The sequence below is a fragment of the Tachysurus vachellii genome, chromosome 22 (genome assembly GCF_030014155.1).
Source record: "Tachysurus vachellii isolate PV-2020 chromosome 22, HZAU_Pvac_v1, whole genome shotgun sequence".
Classification (NCBI taxonomy): domain Eukaryota; kingdom Metazoa; phylum Chordata; class Actinopteri; order Siluriformes; family Bagridae; genus Tachysurus; species Tachysurus vachellii.
This window is the reverse complement of record NC_083481.1, coordinates 12,902,912-12,920,840: the sequence shown is the minus strand read 5'-3', so window position 1 is coordinate 12,920,840 and position 17,929 is coordinate 12,902,912. Positions and strand designations below refer to the sequence as shown.

The following is a 17,929-nucleotide window of genomic DNA, read 5'->3' as shown; positions in this document are numbered from 1 at the left end:
AGCCCTTTTGGTAAGGAGTCTCCAGTGTTAGTGTTTCAGAACAGTCTGAGATAAGGGTGGGAACTGTTTTCTAAGTTCTTCAGCACAGACACTTTTTTTTCCATAACAAGACTTGTGTTTTTTTTTTTTTTTTTGCTGGAAAATGATCGACTTCATCATTGTCGGATGTTGATTATTTTCCTAGAACAGCGCAGCCTGTTATGTTTCACTTCTTATATAGTACAGTGCTGATATCAAGATTATGCATTTGTGATCTTGACAAGATAATTACTTATAATCATTGCGTACCAACAAAATAGACGCATAAGCACAGTTTCAGTGAGGATATACAAACACACACACTCACACACACTCACTGGTTGTCTCTGTCTCTGATTGGTCAGGTGCCCGTGTCCATGGCAATGATGACCCCACAGATGATCACTCCTCAGCAGATGCAGCAGATTCTTTCACCTCCACAGCTGCAGGCACTGCTCCAGCAGCAGCAGGCTCTCATGCTGCAACAGGTACTCCACACACTCACACACACACACACACACACACACACACACACACACGCACAAAAAACAAGTAAATGTCATACATTTATTAAAACGCAATCAATCGCATACAGTGTTTCTCTCTCTCTCTCTCTCTCTCTCTCTCTCTCTCTCTCTCACACACACACACACACACACACACACATACTGTACACACACAGTGTCATACATTCAGAAGAAAATGCACTCAGATTTGCTTACAGTCTTTCTCTATTTCACACACATGCACACACACACACAGTCAAAAATGTCATTCACATGCACTCAGAATTACCTACAGTCACACACACAAGTACACACAAATACACACATAAACACACACACACACACACACACACACACACAGTTTGGTTTATAGCTATTACTATCCTTGTGGGCACATTTGGCACACACACACACACACACACACACACACACACACACACACACACGTTTAGATCTTTTCTCAGATCTTAATTCTCTGCTGTTTTACTGCACACCTCCTCCTTACCCGTCTTATTGAGACTCTTAATCTACTAGGCAGCATCACTCTGTTTTAATCACACACACTTCCAGTGCAAATTAGTTCCCCAAGTCTGTCTGCCAAGTCAGTGCAGGTACTGAAATGTGCTGAGGAAGTCTCAACTGATACTCTTTATGACTACAACCGTTTCCAGGTCTTTTATGGATGTGCTTGTGTGTGTATGTGAGAGTGTGTGTGTGTGTGCCATAAACGCACACGCTATATTTAGGTGCGGTTCATGTAAAGCCTTTGGAGGCTTTATTGAGGATGTAATGTAACAGAGTTGCTGAAACATCACACAGGTTGATTGCATCCTAACAGACATGCCCAAGCCTGAGAACTGTGATGTCTCTCTCTCTCTCTCTCTCTCTCTCTCTCTCTCTCTCTCTCTCTCTCTCTGGTACATATATACAATACATATGTACTTGTACATTTACGAGATTTAATTATGCCTCATTTTGCTTGTGCTGTGTTCTGTCAGCCATGAAAAGCTTATGTGAGTCTCTCTCTCTCTCTCTCTCTCTCTCTCTCTCTCTCTCTCTTTCTATGTCTCTTCCTGTATATTTCTTTCCCTCTCACTCTCTTGCTTTTTTCATTCTCTCTTTCTTTCTGTGTGTCTCTCTCTCTCTTTTTCTTTCTCTCTATCTCTCTCTCTTGCATTCTCTTTCCATCTGTACCTTACGCTCTCTTTCTTCCTCCCTTTCTGTGTTTACTGACTCTGTGACCTCTCCTTATCTCACGCTGTTGCCCAGGGTCCAAAGGCGTGGCCCTCGGAGGCAGACGTGAAAGAACAAACACCTCTTGCATGTCTGTCAAATATTTAACGCAGCGCCGCTAGCTCACCCCAAGCGCCTCCCCTCGGCCTTTTAACCTCCCGCAGAAATGAGGTCATCCTCCTGTTCGCCACTTCATCCCATTTCCTGGAATGAGAAGTCGAGCAGAGATACGTGTTAACAGATTCTTCCGGATAAAAATGTTTCCGGATCTGAAAGATGACTTTAGATTACGCAGAGGTTTATTTATCAAAAAAAAAAAAAGACATTTCACCTACATTTTTGTTGGAATTTTTGTGGGAAAAACTGTGTAACTTTTAGTATAGTAAAATGTATAGGAATAATGTCCATGGTGATTACACGTGTGTTACAGACAATTTGAAATCAATTCAATCATAAAACAAGGAATGCAGAAATTGGTCAAAGATGATCTGAGAAAATGTAACATGATTAAAAAAGGAAATTCATCTTCTATAGCACTTGTCCAACACTGGGTTGCAGGGAGCCTGGTGTCAAGTGGGGACAATCTTGGACAAGGTGGCACAATCACACATACTCCAGTCAATTTCGAGATGCCAATCATACAATAACGCATGTCTTTGGACTGAGGGAGGAAACCAGAGAACCCAGAGGAAACCCAAAGCACAGCAAAAGGGAACTGAACCTTCAACCACAGAGGTGTGAGGCAAACACACCACTAATCCACCATTTCTCCTTAATCTGGGTGTTTTCTCTCACAGAGACTGACATTCTCTATATACTCTCAGTTAGGGCTAGTTTTTGCTCTTATCCCAGCATGTGCAAGGAAAAAAGTAGACAAATGCTTTTTTTCCCCCTCTAATATGAATATGTTCATAGGCATATGATTAAACATACGGAGAATGTGTGTCTGAGTGTGTTTATGCATGAGTTAACCTTTACATTCCCCCCTCCAACCTTTAATTACAGCCCAGCTGATATATATTTTTCTTTTTTTTCCCGCAAGTCTTTCTCACCATTACAGAAAGCCAAGGTCACAATAATGGGACTCTAAGATGAATGCGTTCGAAGGCGTGCGGTTAACTTGAAAGGGGTCCACTGAATCAAATCATTAAAAAAAAGCCCTTAATTATCCTTTTAATTATTCTCCTTAGCGCAGAGCTCCAAGCGGGCATGAATTAAGGGGGTAATGAGCGGGTGAGTGGTCGAAGGGGCTGATGCCAGCCAGGCATGGAGAAGAAAATTTTTGCTTCGTCCAGAGAGATTGGCGACATATTGGATCCGACGTAGCTCTAGTGCGTTAAATAGAGTTCAGCCGGCAGCTTCAGCTGAATAACTCCTTCTTAAAGACAACTCGAAGCTCGACGACGTGCAACAATCTCCACATATATCGGTACAGCCATTTCGTACTGTGATCCTCAACGAAGCTGCTCATACAGCATTTGAATCTAGCACGTAGCGGAGATTGGGGTCAGCTCGACGGATGTTTTCTGCAGACTTTTTTTTGGGAAAAAAAAAAACACTGCCTCGCTACATAGACACTTCGTCAGAGTTTTATGGCCCAGGTTTCCAGTCTGTAGGCCAGTTGGTCCTCATACCAAAGCTGCTCTTCTGACCCAAGCAATGTTTTCGCATTTTATAGCAATATTTCACATATTTGACGTATCTCTTCATCATCGCTTTCTTAAAAAAAAATCACATGGGCAAAAAAAGAGGTCACGTAATTGTGACAGGTCTGAAAGGTCACCCTTTTTATCATCGTCCACATCTATTTAATTCCTTATTCCAGATTAAGTGTTCAAATGTACAGCCAGGATCATGTACAAAATCTCTGAAGCTTATTGATCTTACTTACTTACTTTCCTGCTCTTGTTTCTGGCACCATCATCAGGTGGCATCATCAGCCTCGCACCATGTTCGGGCATTCCCGTGTCTGGTGTATCTGTGGTGGACAGTGCAGTAGAATTTTGTGGCAAAAACAAACTATCAAACAAACATTTAATTAAACTATTAATTAACAGAAAACGAAGAAGTGTAGGGATAGTTATTTGGGATGCTGTGTTTTTTCAAACCAGCGGTCACCAACCGATCTGAGCTGCACGAGTAGATCTTGCCTGACTGCAATAGTCATGTTTCCTTTGTATCTCTGAGGTTGGTGCTTTGATTTCCATCCTGTATGCATGGAGTTTGCATGTTCTCCCAGTGTCTCGGGGGTTTCCTCCAGGCTCTCCAGTTTCCTTCCCCAGTTCAAAGTTGTCGGTTGCTTGACATGTTTAAGTTGTATATAGCATGAGAATAAGTGTGTGAGATTGATCCCTGCAGTGGCCTGGCTTCTTGTCTGGGGTGTCCCTGAAATATCCTGGGATAGACTCCAGGTTCCCTGTGACACTGTATAGGTTAATCACTACAGACATTGGATGGATGGATGGATGGATGGATGGATGGTTGGATGGATGGATGGATGGATGGATAGATGGATGGATGGATGGATGGAAGACTTTCATTAGTCTACTTTCGCCTTGTCATCATCTGTATTAATCTAGACTCTCAAATTACACCGGTTTTGGTTTATATTTAATTTGATGTCTCTAGATTTCTTATTAATTAACAGTGAAATGGAACATTATCACGCTGTAACTCTATAACTCTATATTTTTGTAGACTTTACCTCTATGGACAAAGGAAACACAAATTCTTTCACATTCTCCTTCATGTTTTACACCGTTTTTAAGGAAAATTTCTGGGCTTTTTTATGTATACAGCACAACCAAAAAAAAATCCCTGTTTATCTGTTTTTGATTCATCTTTTTATTCAAGATTCGAAATAATCAGCTTAATACAGCGCTTACTTTTTTCCCTCTCTGACATGGATTCAAAACAGCACTAACCGTAATATTAAACAGAACGCTATAATATCAGATCAAGTTTAGATATGCCTTCTGTAGCCATCTTAATGAATCAGCTCTTAGATAATCGTGTGTATATTTCGTTCACATTCCTGCACAGCGTTTCAAAATCTCTCTATCTCTCTTCCATTGTTCGGAGGAATGAAACACAATCTTCACCATAATGCCCCCAAACACACTCATGTATGAGTGTGCGCATACACACACACACACAAGCACACACATCTCCTAAAAGCTTGTAATCTGAGTTGGCAAGGTGTGTCACTGCAAAGTGTTTCCCTGTGATAACACACAGACACACACACACACAGCAGTGTTTACCTGTGTCTAAAGACTGAGTCATGTTCAGTTGAGCTTTAAATCAGTAACTGGCGTGTAAACACACTTTCGTGTTCTATATTAACTAACCTCCTCCTGTGCCCAGGGCCAAACACGCTGCTGAGTTTCTCAGAAACTAGGTGTATATGCTTCACAGGTGTTACCTGTGGGCTGCAATGATTGTGTGTGTGTGTGTGTGTGTGTGTACACAGTATATATGTGCGCATACACGTGTGAGGTCATCGAAAGTTGATATTTATACCGACTTACTTAAATCACACACACGACACCACCTTTGCTCACCAGTAAAGCCTTCCATATCTCACCCACTGAACATCCCGCAGCCCGGATCAGCCCTCGGCGCTCAATTTCACTCGTTTAAAACGCCGTTAACAACAAGTCATCGCAGATCATAATAAAAAGCGGCTCGTCCATAACAGTTTCACGAGACAGGTGCTACAGCTGAGTGGGTCATAAATAACAAGGCCTGTCGGTGTGTTGTCAAGTGTGCCACGTTGTAGGAAAATTTACACGTTCCTCCAAAACGCCATGGAGCTCTTACTTTTACTGAAAAAAGTAAGAGTACTGGTTGCGGATGCTAATTTTCTTTCTTTCTTTTTTTTTTTTTTTGCAAGAGGCAAGCTAGGTTTTATTACCTTGTAGCAACATCATGACAAATATATTCAAGCGTGTATCAGAGGATGTTTACTCCAGGTTTCTTGTATTGTTTTTTTTTTCATTTTTCCCCTCGGAAGAATACTAGAATGCTGTAGTGTGAATTTGTTGTGAAAACCAGCATCTTGTCTTGCTCAGGCTTCGTCTTTTACAGAGAGGAGATAATTAAGGGCTTTTTATAAAGGTCTTGTTCTTCTTGTTCACCTTGATAAACTTTAGAGATTTACAGAGTTGCGTTTCGTATTCTTTTTTATAAAAAATGTGTTCTTGTTATACTTTCATGTTGTGGTTTGTAGTATTATATTTTTTATTTTGGAATGTATGTTTGTGGATTTGGCGGCATCTCTGGTGGAAAAATGTTACTGCAGGGAGAACATTTTCATAAAGCCAGTTATAGTGTGCATACATTTGCACATTCTAAGTGTTACAGAACTGCCTGAATAAAATGGTGTGTGTGTATGTATGTATGTATGTATATATATATATATATATATATATATATATATATATATATATATATATATATATATATATATATATGACAGTTACTGAGTAGTAAGTTTAAGATTATTTATCAGTTCATCAGTTCATCAGTTCAAGAACTATTTATCAGTTCATCAGTTAAACAAGTGACACTACATTAAGCAGAACAGTAACCATTAGAAGAATGAGGTTTAGCAAGTTAGTCTTAACCCAGATGATTAAATGATAATAGCTATGCGGAGATGTGCAACTAACAATATTAGTTAAAACACTGCTGTAGGTTAACGATAGTATTAAATAGTGCATCAGAATCGGAGTCTTTTAGAATGAATCTTTTGCCAAAAGTCAGTCTTTGGTAGACTAGAGTTAGCCTTGTTTAGAGTCAGCTTTTTGAAGAGTCATCACTTAATAAAGTCAGATTTTGGTAGAGTCAGATCTTTGGTTATGTAAGAAGAAAAGAACCAGTTTTTGGGAGCTACATGATTTGTTAGAAACTCTGAGGTTCCTTGTTTAGGGTCAGTTTTTAGAGGCAGCTTTTGGTTGAGTCAGATTCTGCTTGTTTAGGGTCAGTTTTTAGAGGCAGCTTTTGGTTGAGTCAGATTCTGCTTGTGTAGGGTCAGTTTTTAGAGGCAGCTTTTGGTTGAGTCAGATTCTGCTTGTGTAGGGTCAGTTTTTAGAGGAAGCTTTTGGTTGAGTCAGATTCTGCTTGTTTAGGGTCAGTTTTTAGAGGCAGCTTTTGGTTGAGTCAGATTCTGCTTGTGTAGGGTCAGTTTTTAGAGGCAGCTTTTGGTTGAGTCAGATTCTGCTTGTGTAGGGTCAGTTTTTAGAGGCAGCTTTTGGTTGAGTCAGATTCTGTTGTATAGGGGCTGTTTGTAGAGACACCTTTTGGTAGAGGAAAATTTGGGTAGATCAGAATTTGTTAGTATTCATGCAGCTTTTTGTTGAGTCACTATTTGGGTCGTTTTTAAGAGTCAGATTTTGGCAGAATAGAGTCAGCTTTAGTTAGAATAAATTCTTTGAAGATTCAGGTTTTAGCCAAGTTAGATTTTAGACCTTTGTAGAGTCTGTCCCATTTTGCTTGCTCTCTGTTTAAAATTCTAAATTGTTATTCACGATCCATGACCATGCATAGTGTGTGATGCTTTTGGAACATACATTCTTTAATTTTTAACTACAAAAGTCATTAATCCTACTGAACTCTGTGAACACTGATAAAATATGCCACCATGGATACATGGATATCTATGAAAATTCCCATGTATAATCTACTCTGAAGAACAGCTTTAAAAATAATGCTCTGGTTACTCAAAGACTATCCGTTTTCATCCCACTCTGTTTTTCTCTTGTCTCTCTTCAGTTGCAGGAGTACTATAAGAAACAGCAGGAACAGCTGCATCTCCAGCTTCTCAGCCAACAGCAGCAAGCAGGGAAGCAGGCCAAAGAGGTGAGCTTTCACAACTAACCCCTAACTCACTCCGCTTCCTAGTGCCATTCGTTGCTAGCAAATGCCTAATACACCACTTAGCACACACCAATGGCAAGTTTAGTGTTTGGACAATAACATTTATCTCAGATAACTGAATATCTACTCACAGATTAATCTGAATAATCAGAGAAGCTCGAACAGTCATCATCACGTAGTCTAGATTCTTTAATCATCAGGAAGCGAAAGGATCACATGCATTCTACGTCTCCATTCTCTCCTCATCAGCTTAGCTTCATCTGTGATCTAAACACATCTTAAGACATCAGGGGAGTATGGATTTGTATTATTATTTTTTTCCCCCCTCAAAAAACGCTAAGCCGTTCTCCAAACCTCAGCAAGGTCTTATTGCTAATACTCGTTAAGTATTAATTTACAAGTCGTCGCTTGCTAAGCCTAGTGGAAAATCCCTATTACGGCTCTCTGGCGAAGCTGTAGAGCTCTTTAATTGTCCGTGGAGGCAGCGTGAAAGGAGAAGGCCCGCTTTGGTTAATGAAGGTGAGTGGGAACACGCAGGATCCAGCCGTAGCACAACAAAGGATTCGGAGATCGACACTAATCCAATGCGCAAACGAAATCTGAACACCAGCCTGTCTATCTTTATTTCTTTATTTTGTCTATTTCTCTCACCCTTTCTCTCAATTAAACACGCAAACACATAAAAGTTCTGTTGTAGTACTTGTGTTCACTAACAGCAGGTTTTTCATTGACCCAAACCATCCTTTTTACTTTTAAAACCATACAATTATCAATCTGAAAATAGACACACAAACCACTTCCTATGTTTGGAGATCCTTTTGCAGGTCTCTGTGTGTATATTTGCACAGGTGGGGAGGATAAATATCAGATCGTGATCATGTGACTGGGACTAAAATGAAAGTTTTGTTTCTGATTTATTTCACTTTTACATGCATCACATTTTTATTTTTTATACTTTTTGTAACAAAGACATGACGAATAAAATTAATTGTTTTTAACAAGTTTTGTGTTTTACAAAATAAAGCATATTTCAATTAGGATTTATTCTCCACTTTTAGGAAAATTATAAATGTAACATATTGCTGAGGTTATTTTATTTAAATTTTTAATTTTATATTATTATTATTATTATTATTATTATTATTATTATTATTATTCAAATAAATAAAGTAATTAATTAATAATTAATTATTACAAACTTTAATGTTACTTAGTATTATTTATATTATATTAATAATAATAATACATTTGTAATTTTATTTCTTTTTTTAAAAATATGATTAAGCAATTTATTCATGAAAAATGAACAAATTATTAAAACTGTTTCGCAATCATTATTGAATTAACAAAAAATCTATTAATTCAAGTGAATTAAAAAAAGCAGCAGCTATGAATACATCCAGGTTCAGCAAAGCCGTTTTTTTATTTGAATTAGTGTGTTTCCTACCAGAAACACAAATCGGATGCAAATATGGTCAGGACTGACAGGTTTTAGAGCTTGTCTTAGGAAGACGAAATGGTTCGTAACATTTGTTCTGAGAGGAGCTTCAGAGGTGTGGGTGTGGAAATTTGTTTGGTCAACGCTGCACAGAGAAGAAAAACACATGTTGTGTGTGTACTCACGTTGTGTGTGTGTGTGTGTGTGTGTGTGTGTGTATGTGTGTAAAACCAGCCATCATATTACAAAGGGACAAAATTTTAAATAGGTTTTATTGCATGAACTTTTACATGATGGCTGTGTTAAAAAATAATGTATTGAGGAAGTGTTATGGAAGGAAAGAGTAGAAGTGAGTGAGAGAGAGAGAGAGAGAGAGAGAGAGATTTAAGAAGCTCTAAAATGGCAAAGAGGGATTAAGACCTGTTAGATACAGCCCAGACATCATGACTGATGGAGTATATGCATGGCAAATGCTCAACAAAGTATCTAAGCACAAACACACACTGACTGATAGAAATGCATAGCAGTGACACGAGTACACACAGTCACACACTATAGGTTTTGAAGGCTGTCAAAATAAAAACTATTACTTGAACAGATATAGATTGTAAGGAGAACATGGGGTGTGTGGGGTGGATGCATGTCCAGACCAGGCTGGGGTGTGTGTGTATATGTTGTGTATGTGTGTATGTGCCCCAGGGAGATGGGTGGTGTCTGTACATAACTAAAACGAAAGGTGCTCGATCAAGAAAGCCCAAAAAAAATCTGCTCGTCTGCTCCTGCATCTCTTCACAACTAATCACACTTGTTTCTGTATGTCTTGGCAAAGGTATATAAACCTGCTTTTGGTTTATATATTTCTTATATGAAATATATTTTTTAAAATTCTCAAAGATGAACTATGTATGTAAGGTCTCATAATTTCTGTTTGTTTTAGCTAATTGTTTGTCTAGCTAGTGATAACATTTTAAAATATCAGAAAACTTTAGCTCATAGCTTGTATGTATAGTATGACAATAAAGGCTACTACTACTACTACTACTACTACTACTATAGTAGCTAATAATAATAATAGTAATAATAATAATAAAAATAATAATAACAATAATAATAATAATAATTATTATTATTGTTATTATTGTTATTGTTATTGTTATTATTATTATTATTATTATTATTATTGGATTATATATATTATATGGATGGATGGATGGATTAAAATATTTTTTAATTTGCTTGTGTGACTAAGAGGCTTGAACCTTTTAGCATTAAAATTCTGAACATTTATGGGTAGAAATAAAAATCCTATCAGAACTCCTATCAGGTTAGCTCATAGCTAGTATGTATACTAACTAATAATAATAGTAGTAATAATAATATTGTCTAAGAAACCTTTTCATTTTGCCAGGTTAGCTTGTGTGGTTTAGCTAGAGCCTCTTAACATAAGATTCTGAACATTTGTGAAACTAGCTTCAAAATCCTCTCAGCAATTGTGACAGGTTAGCTCATATTATCTAAAACCCATTAGCAATGAGGATTCTGAGCATTTATAAAAATAATACTTATGACTTCTAAAAATCCTGTCACTTAGCTCATATTAATTAGCTGGTTAGCGGAAGCTGTGAACTGTAAACATTTATAAATAATAACTTATAAACTATCTCAGGAATCCTGTCAGGTTAATTGATTCAGCTTAGCTTTTCCAGAGAAGGTTCTAAACACAAACAAATATGACATTTTACTTGTAGAAATTCTGTCATGCTAGTCAATTACGTCATGCTAGTAAGATGAATAGATTATTCATTTATAGTTAATCATTTATACACCCATACAGATTACTAAAATCGACTCAGCAACCGCATATCATACAAACCCACCACATACTACTTCTTGTGAGCTTTAGTCATAGAAATACATACCAATGTTCAGTATCTAACAACACAGTGCACAATACACAAGTAAAAATAGTAGATTATAATCATATGACTCTGGTGCTTTTCTTTCAGCTTTGCATAGTCGCATCAAAGGAGAAAAAGAAAGACTGTCAAAGTTCTGACAGGGCCACTTAAAACTCAAGACTCGAAAATGCATTAAAAAAAAATAAATGTATAGAAGCCTGAAGTCCGTGCTCCATCTCAGCAAAGCAAGCTGTAATTGCTTGTCAGGGTAGCAGCATGCGCATGAGGTGAGAGATCACAAGAGAGAACGGGTGTGAGACAGTTACCACTCACGTTTGTCAAGTCTGGTATTTGAAACTTTTTCCTTGCCTATGTTTTTTTTTTCTCTCTCTCTCTCTCACTCTGTGCTTGTCTCTCTGCCTGTATATATGTGTGTGTGTGCACGTGTTTGACGCTCAGGCCACAGAGTCAGCCCGGAGTCAGCCTAATGAAGTGGGCCTGTCAGTCGTAGCTGGCGTGCCCAAACTCTGCTTGATGTGCTCATAAATCAAGCTGACAGGCGCACTTCTCCGCTAGCTTTGGCCACTCGAGTGCATCTAATGTAAACAGTGCGCAGACACAATGTGTTAAAGAACTCGAACCGTGTCCCAGGAGACCGAGCCAGGCAGAGGAAAAAGAACAGAGGGAGAGGGAGAGAGTGCAGGATATGGACAGGGAGATGAAGGGGGAGATGGATGGACAGAGTAGGAGAGAATGAGCAAAAAAAAAAGAACTGGAAAACAATAGGAAGTGAGAATCCTGGGTTTTTGTTAATTTCTTTCTGTGTTTTTTTGTTGTTGTTGTTTCGTCTCCATTTTGTTCTACAGGTGTAACATCCAAGAGTGCCACATAGTTACATGGTCCATCACTAAATTCACAATCAAATTGATCATCAGTAGGTCCACAGGCTAATGCTAAAAATATAAATACTTAGAGAAAGGTAAAGCTAGTTTAGCTAGCAGTATTATTTACATTAATCTCTAGACTATTATTTAATTTATATTTTTGTCTCTTTGAGTGTTACCAATGACTTTTAAACAGGATTCTCATCGTCACCGTTGTTAGCATTAGTGCCGAAATAATAAATGATTAATTGATGTTGATGACGACGACGATGATGATGATGATGATGATGATGATGATGATGATGATGAAGCTGAATCTATTTCATTGCAGTAAATGTTACAGAACATCTTTCCAAGTTACCAGTTCTATTAATTTTTATCTCCTTTCCAACAACAACCACTTGATCATCTCGTAAGTAGGTCGTAATAGTCACATGACACAAAAGCAGGAAATAATGATCTAAGATAGCTTAAGTTTTCAAGACAATTGCTGAGTGAATAATTAAAACAACTGGATCTTAAAGCCAAACAAAAGCCACTCCAGCAGGCTGAAAGAATAATATGGAGAGAAACGAAACCCGACAGAGAGCAGAGAGCGATAAAGCAGTCGGAAAATATCCTTCGATGGAAATCGAATAAACGTCTGAAATATTAAATTTTTCTGAAACGTTTCTTGTGTAGCTCGTATTAGTTTTAGTACATTGGTCCTTTTGATGTAAGGGTGAACAAACTTTTGCATCCAACTCTGTGCACATAGAAATATATCCCATATGTGTTTTAATGTAGCCCACCTGCCAGAAACAGACCGAATAACCCTGCAATGGTCCATAATCCAGACATGATCTGTAGCTAATGACACACAATCCAAAAGTGATGTGTAGCTAATAACAAACGATCCAAACGTGATTTAAAGCTAATAGCGCTCAGTCTGAATGTGATCCCTGGCTAATAACGGCCAGGTCCGAATTTGATCTAAGGCTAATAGCACACAATCTGACTGATCTGTAGCTAATAGCACAGGATCCATGCGCAATCTGCAATCTATTAGCCTTCGAAGTCTCAGACCATGAGTTCAGTAGTGTTTTGGCTGATCTTAGCCTTGGATGATAAACTTGACCCAAGTCTGTTTTTTCCCACTTGAAATTGTTATTTATTTATTTTTCTTCTTTTTTTTTAATCCCTCTCCACTCTACTCCTTGTTCTTTGTTATCTGGGGTGTGATAAGGTCCATCTCGCATTGGGGGGACATCAAAAAGCGTCTCCTTGGAAAAGCTGTTCAGGAAGGGGGACATTTATCACGGCGACACTACCAGACATTATCAGCACATGCCATGTAGTCTGTGGCGCTCACCCTTACCCCTGGACACACACACACACACACAAAGTTTGTCTAAATGTCCTTGTAAGGACTGTCAACTGACATTATTACCAATACAGCTGTGACTAACTAACCAAACTAACAGGAAATCTTTTGGCATTCTTTGAATTTTTTTTTATTTGGTATAAAATCTTTTTTTTTTATTATTATTTTTAGCACCGAATAAAATTCTTGTGGGATCAGCTGAATGTCCCCACAAGGCCAAACCTGCCAGATATTTCTATCCTTAATGGGGACATTTGGTCTGCACAGAGATTTAAGAATGCTTACACACACACACAGACACACACACACACACACACACACACACACACACACACACACACACACACACACACACCCAAACCTGCACTTCTCTGTGAAGGAGATAGATAGACTCTGTGTGTGTGTGTGTGTGTGTGTGTGTGTGTGTACTCTGTAGCTCTAGCTCTAGAGATCAGAGATGCTTCAAATAAACTGCCTGCATGTTTTTGATGAAGCCGAGAAGCCGCGATCTCTTCCTGCCGTTCCAGCCCTTATGTTATGGCTCTGATAACAAATGCGATAACTCTCTATTCCCTTTTTTACACTCCTCTCCTCTCCTCTCCTCTCCTACTGTGGCTTAAAATGCACTTTTAGGTCTGGTGTATTCTTTAAAGCGATGTTCTCTCCCTCCTTTTCCGAATGCTTATACCGAAGGGCTTTTTTTAATGTGTGGCAAGAGTGGAATTGTGCCTTATCGTAAAACATTAGACATCTGATGTCGTGTAATTTGGAACTGTGCTTAACATCACACGCAGATGTCGTTTGTCATTGTTTATTGCCGTGTTAATTTGTGTAGCGGCCGCATGCTAACAGATTGCTGAACATGCTGCAGGGAGTGTGGCTTTGTGTGTGCCTGTGTGTGTATGTGTGTGTGTGTGTGTGTGTGTATGTCCACATGGTCTAGTCTACAGTATCTCACATCCACTATCTCATATCTTCAACGACTCTAGACAAACTCTGACTAGCACAGCCGGGTTGAGGAAACACACAAGCCTGCTTTTTTGGCCACGCACTCAATTTCCATCACTTCAGGAAGCGCAGTAATGACTAAAGGGGAAAAATCTTTCTATTCCAGGATGTGTCTTATCTAAACTCGAAGTTTGCAGGCTTATAAAAGCAAATGAGTGTCTGCACTGTGTCCACTCCCATCCCCGTCCTGCCACTCTACTCGACTCTTCTTTCTGCTCGCTGTCTCTTTTTTCCAGCTTGGTGATTGTTTAACACATTTCTAACTTTTTCCTTCTTCAGCAGCAGCAGTTGGGCAGCAAACAGCTTGCGTTCCAGCAGCAGCTGATCCAGATGCAGCAGCTGCAGCAGCAGCACATTCTCAACCTTCAGAGGCAAGGCCTTGTCGGAATACAACCTAGTCAAGTCCCCATCCAGGGCCTGCAGCAAGGTACACACTCACACGCTAACTTTTTCTGACACTGTTGCATTTTGGTTACATTTTGGTTATGGGTTTTGTCAACAAAAGTACATGAAGATTAATGAAAATTAATTTATATTGTGGAGAAATAGCCAGTTAAAACAAATCCGCTTTATTTACTACAAGGCCTGCAATTTTACACACTTACGTAAATTTGGCATATAAGGACATCACGCACATATATAAGTACACAAATGATATTTTCACTTCACCAGGTGGTCTCTCTCTCTCTCTCTCTCTCTCTCTCTCTCTCTCTCTCACACACACACACACACACACTTCTACCGGTTTACCTCCCAGTCTCCATGATGCCACACACTCCTTCAGAAATGATTATTAAAGCAAAGACTCACCACACACACACACACACACACACACACACACACACACACTCCAACCCAGGAATAAAATACAGCAAGCTAAATAAACACAGAGTGTGTATTCTGCGTATTCTTAGCCTTCCACCGGTCCAGATGGCCAGCGCAGACCCGGGCCAGTCGATCTCTTTAGAACTCGACCTCGAACTCGAGCCATAAACACGTGCACGATGCTGAACATTAAATAGCACCGGCCTTCTGTATGCACACACATTCACATACACACACAACAGCTGACCTTCTGCCATAAACATGAGCATGCACAGTGCTGAACCCTAATAATGCTAGCCATAAAACAGGGCCTCTCACTCTAATCGTCTCAATCTATTAGCCCGAGCTGGATGACATCGAAACCCACCCCACCATCCATCCATCCACCCCCCACACACACAACCACCAACCTACCCCCGGAGCAAAGCCACAGCCGAGGACATGCTGCCGAGCCACATATGAAGCTTGTTAACGTAATCAGCTTGTAAAAAGATAAAAGACATGCGCGATTGTTGGTTGGGGAAGGCAGTCATTTGGATAATAGGTAAATATACCACAAAATTTGCTGGTCTCTGTGGAGAATTGTGCGTGTGTCTGGCAGCAGCCGGAGGAAATGAGGCCTTCGGTGAGCTCAATATGTTTTTCTGCATCCTTTATTTTCACTTAGCCCTATCGAGATAGCGGCTTGTGTAACAACACACACACACACACTGTGTTCCCGGAGGATTGAACCAACAAGGAGGCTGTTGAGTTTTTACAGTAAAGCAGGGCCTCCGAAATGAACCTATTTACTGCACTCGACTTTCAGCCGCTCTCATTGCCTTTGACATCTCAGATTATTTATGGAACTTAAAATTGCTGCTCAAAGTTTTATCCGTAACACACACGATATAGCAGAACAGCACGCCCAAACACACACACACACACACACACATACGGAGACGCCTGTTCTTTAGAAAAGCGTCTTTTGGAAGCATGGAGGGGTCGAGACCAACAGATCTTATGACCAACAGCAAACTTTTGGCCTTGGAGCTTAACTAGTCACGCTCACCTCTCTTGCTGACATCATCGAGGAACAATAAAACCGTGGCTTCTTCCACAAAACACGGAATTCCCCCTCAATCCCTCCCTGATAAGAGGCCTTCCATTAAAAGCAGGCAGCCAACCGTGCACATTCTTCATGCCGCTCTTGCTTGGCCTCATTAAAAAGCATTTTGTCCTTTGGTCCACAGGTGGCAGAGACACCTGGCATTGCAGTTTTTCTTCTTCTTCTTTTTCTTTTTTTTTTAACGAAAAAACTTTCAACAAGTGATGACCAAAACACTCTACCACATTCTGGCATAATTTTTTCTGACAAAGCACTTTCTTTCGTGCAAACTTTTTCTGCACCTCATCCCTCACATTCAGACCGTTTGCATTGTTCTTAGTTGGAGGCGGAGTGTAAAAGCTGACCAGATCTCTATAAGTCAACCAAGAGAGAAAGATTTAAAACCGAAAGTACGCTCTGTCATCCCTGGTCCGGGACACCACTGCTAATGCCCAACTGCACAGCTGATTAACAGTTAATAAAGGGAGTCCACCAAAACTATAGAAAACTACTGAAAATGTTATAAAAAGGTTTGTAAGTAAGTTATATTTAAGTCTTTTTATTGTCATAAGAAAGCAAAAAAATACCATATGCTACTCTTTCAGGGAAATTTCTGGAATTGCATGGGCTTCTCTGGGGTGCTTAGGTCGGTGGTCTCGGCGTGGAAGTGCATGCGTGTGTGAGTGTGTGCATATTTGTTTGAGGCGGGGTGGCTGTGGACATTTGGGGAAAGTGCTGAAGTCTAGCCACAGAGGAAATGCCCCACCTGGCCCTTCGTGCATGTGTGTTTGGGAGAAAGTGAGAAACAAAAACACTTCACTGTAGGTAGACCATTCTGTCTCCACCCGGATCTGCTCCAACACTCTCTGGCTGTTCTTTCAGTTTGGTACAGCTGCCAGTTTTCACTTGGCCCCGTCTCTTGTTCTCACTCGCTGCATGTTCTGTCCATGAATTTGCAGCGCTCAGTGGCTCCTCCGTGCCCCCGCGACTCGCTTCCCCCTGAAAGACGGAGTCGAACAACGGGCCGGAGCTGCAAGTGCGGCCGTCCATCATTCGCTTTGTTTTGGCGCGGCCCGAGACAGGAATGCCGACGCACCAGACATAATATTTGGATTGCTATTAAGTTCCTGCCATATGTGATAGCGGAGCAGGCTGTGGGTTTTCAGGAACAGCTTGAGCCAGACATGCTATGGTGTGTGTGTGTGTATGTGTGTGTGCGCGTGATGGAATTAACTCCCCCCTTCCTCTTCTTCTCCTGTCTTTCTTCACTCCCCCAATCTGCCTCAGCAACTACCTCCTCTGTTAACGAGAGAAAATGCGAGGGAAAGAAAACCAACTCGAATTCACCAGGCATCAAAAAGGCTGCTGCAAAATAGGAGGAAAGAGAGTACACTGACAAGATTAATACTGGCAGTGACAAGTTGGTCGGGACAGCCTTAATTACAAATAGGGATGACTGGAAGAATTGTGGAAACGGTTGAAAACGTATCCAGTGGGCTTCCACTTTTCCTACCTTTTTTGTGCCCTCAGAAGATGTTAACAACTCCCTGGCGTTTTACGGGGTTTGCCACACTAATGTCAACATGCTGCCAGGCTTTGTGATGTACCAGCAGAGATGCTCCGTGCCAACTGGCACACGTTCAAGCCAGAGACGGGGGAGGAGGCGATAAAAAGACGAGATGTCTCGATCACTCGTGACACAAGCACTCGCAGCATGTCACACGCCTGTGGCTGCCGCTGCTCTGTGGTACAGAAGCTAGTGCTAAAACAATGATAGATTTCTAATCAC

At 40.2% G+C, this 17,929-nt stretch overlaps 1 protein-coding gene across 4 annotated transcripts in view; it reads left to right on the top strand.

The window, feature by feature from the left end:
- Positions 1–17,929, top strand: part of foxp4 (forkhead box P4) — a 130,438-nt gene that overhangs the window by 75,291 nt on the left and 37,218 nt on the right. The window contains exons 4-7 of one of the 4 annotated variants that reach the window (XM_060857897.1): positions 384–506; positions 2,316–2,492; positions 7,533–7,619; positions 14,511–14,655. In XM_060857897.1, the coding sequence (XP_060713880.1) occupies positions 384–506; positions 2,316–2,492; positions 7,533–7,619; positions 14,511–14,655 (532 nt within the window). Of the gene's footprint in view, positions 1–383; positions 507–2,315; positions 2,493–7,532; positions 7,620–14,507; positions 14,656–17,929 lie in introns of all 4 variants that reach the window. The other 3 variants (XM_060857896.1, XM_060857899.1, XM_060857898.1) reach the window with 3 other exon arrangements.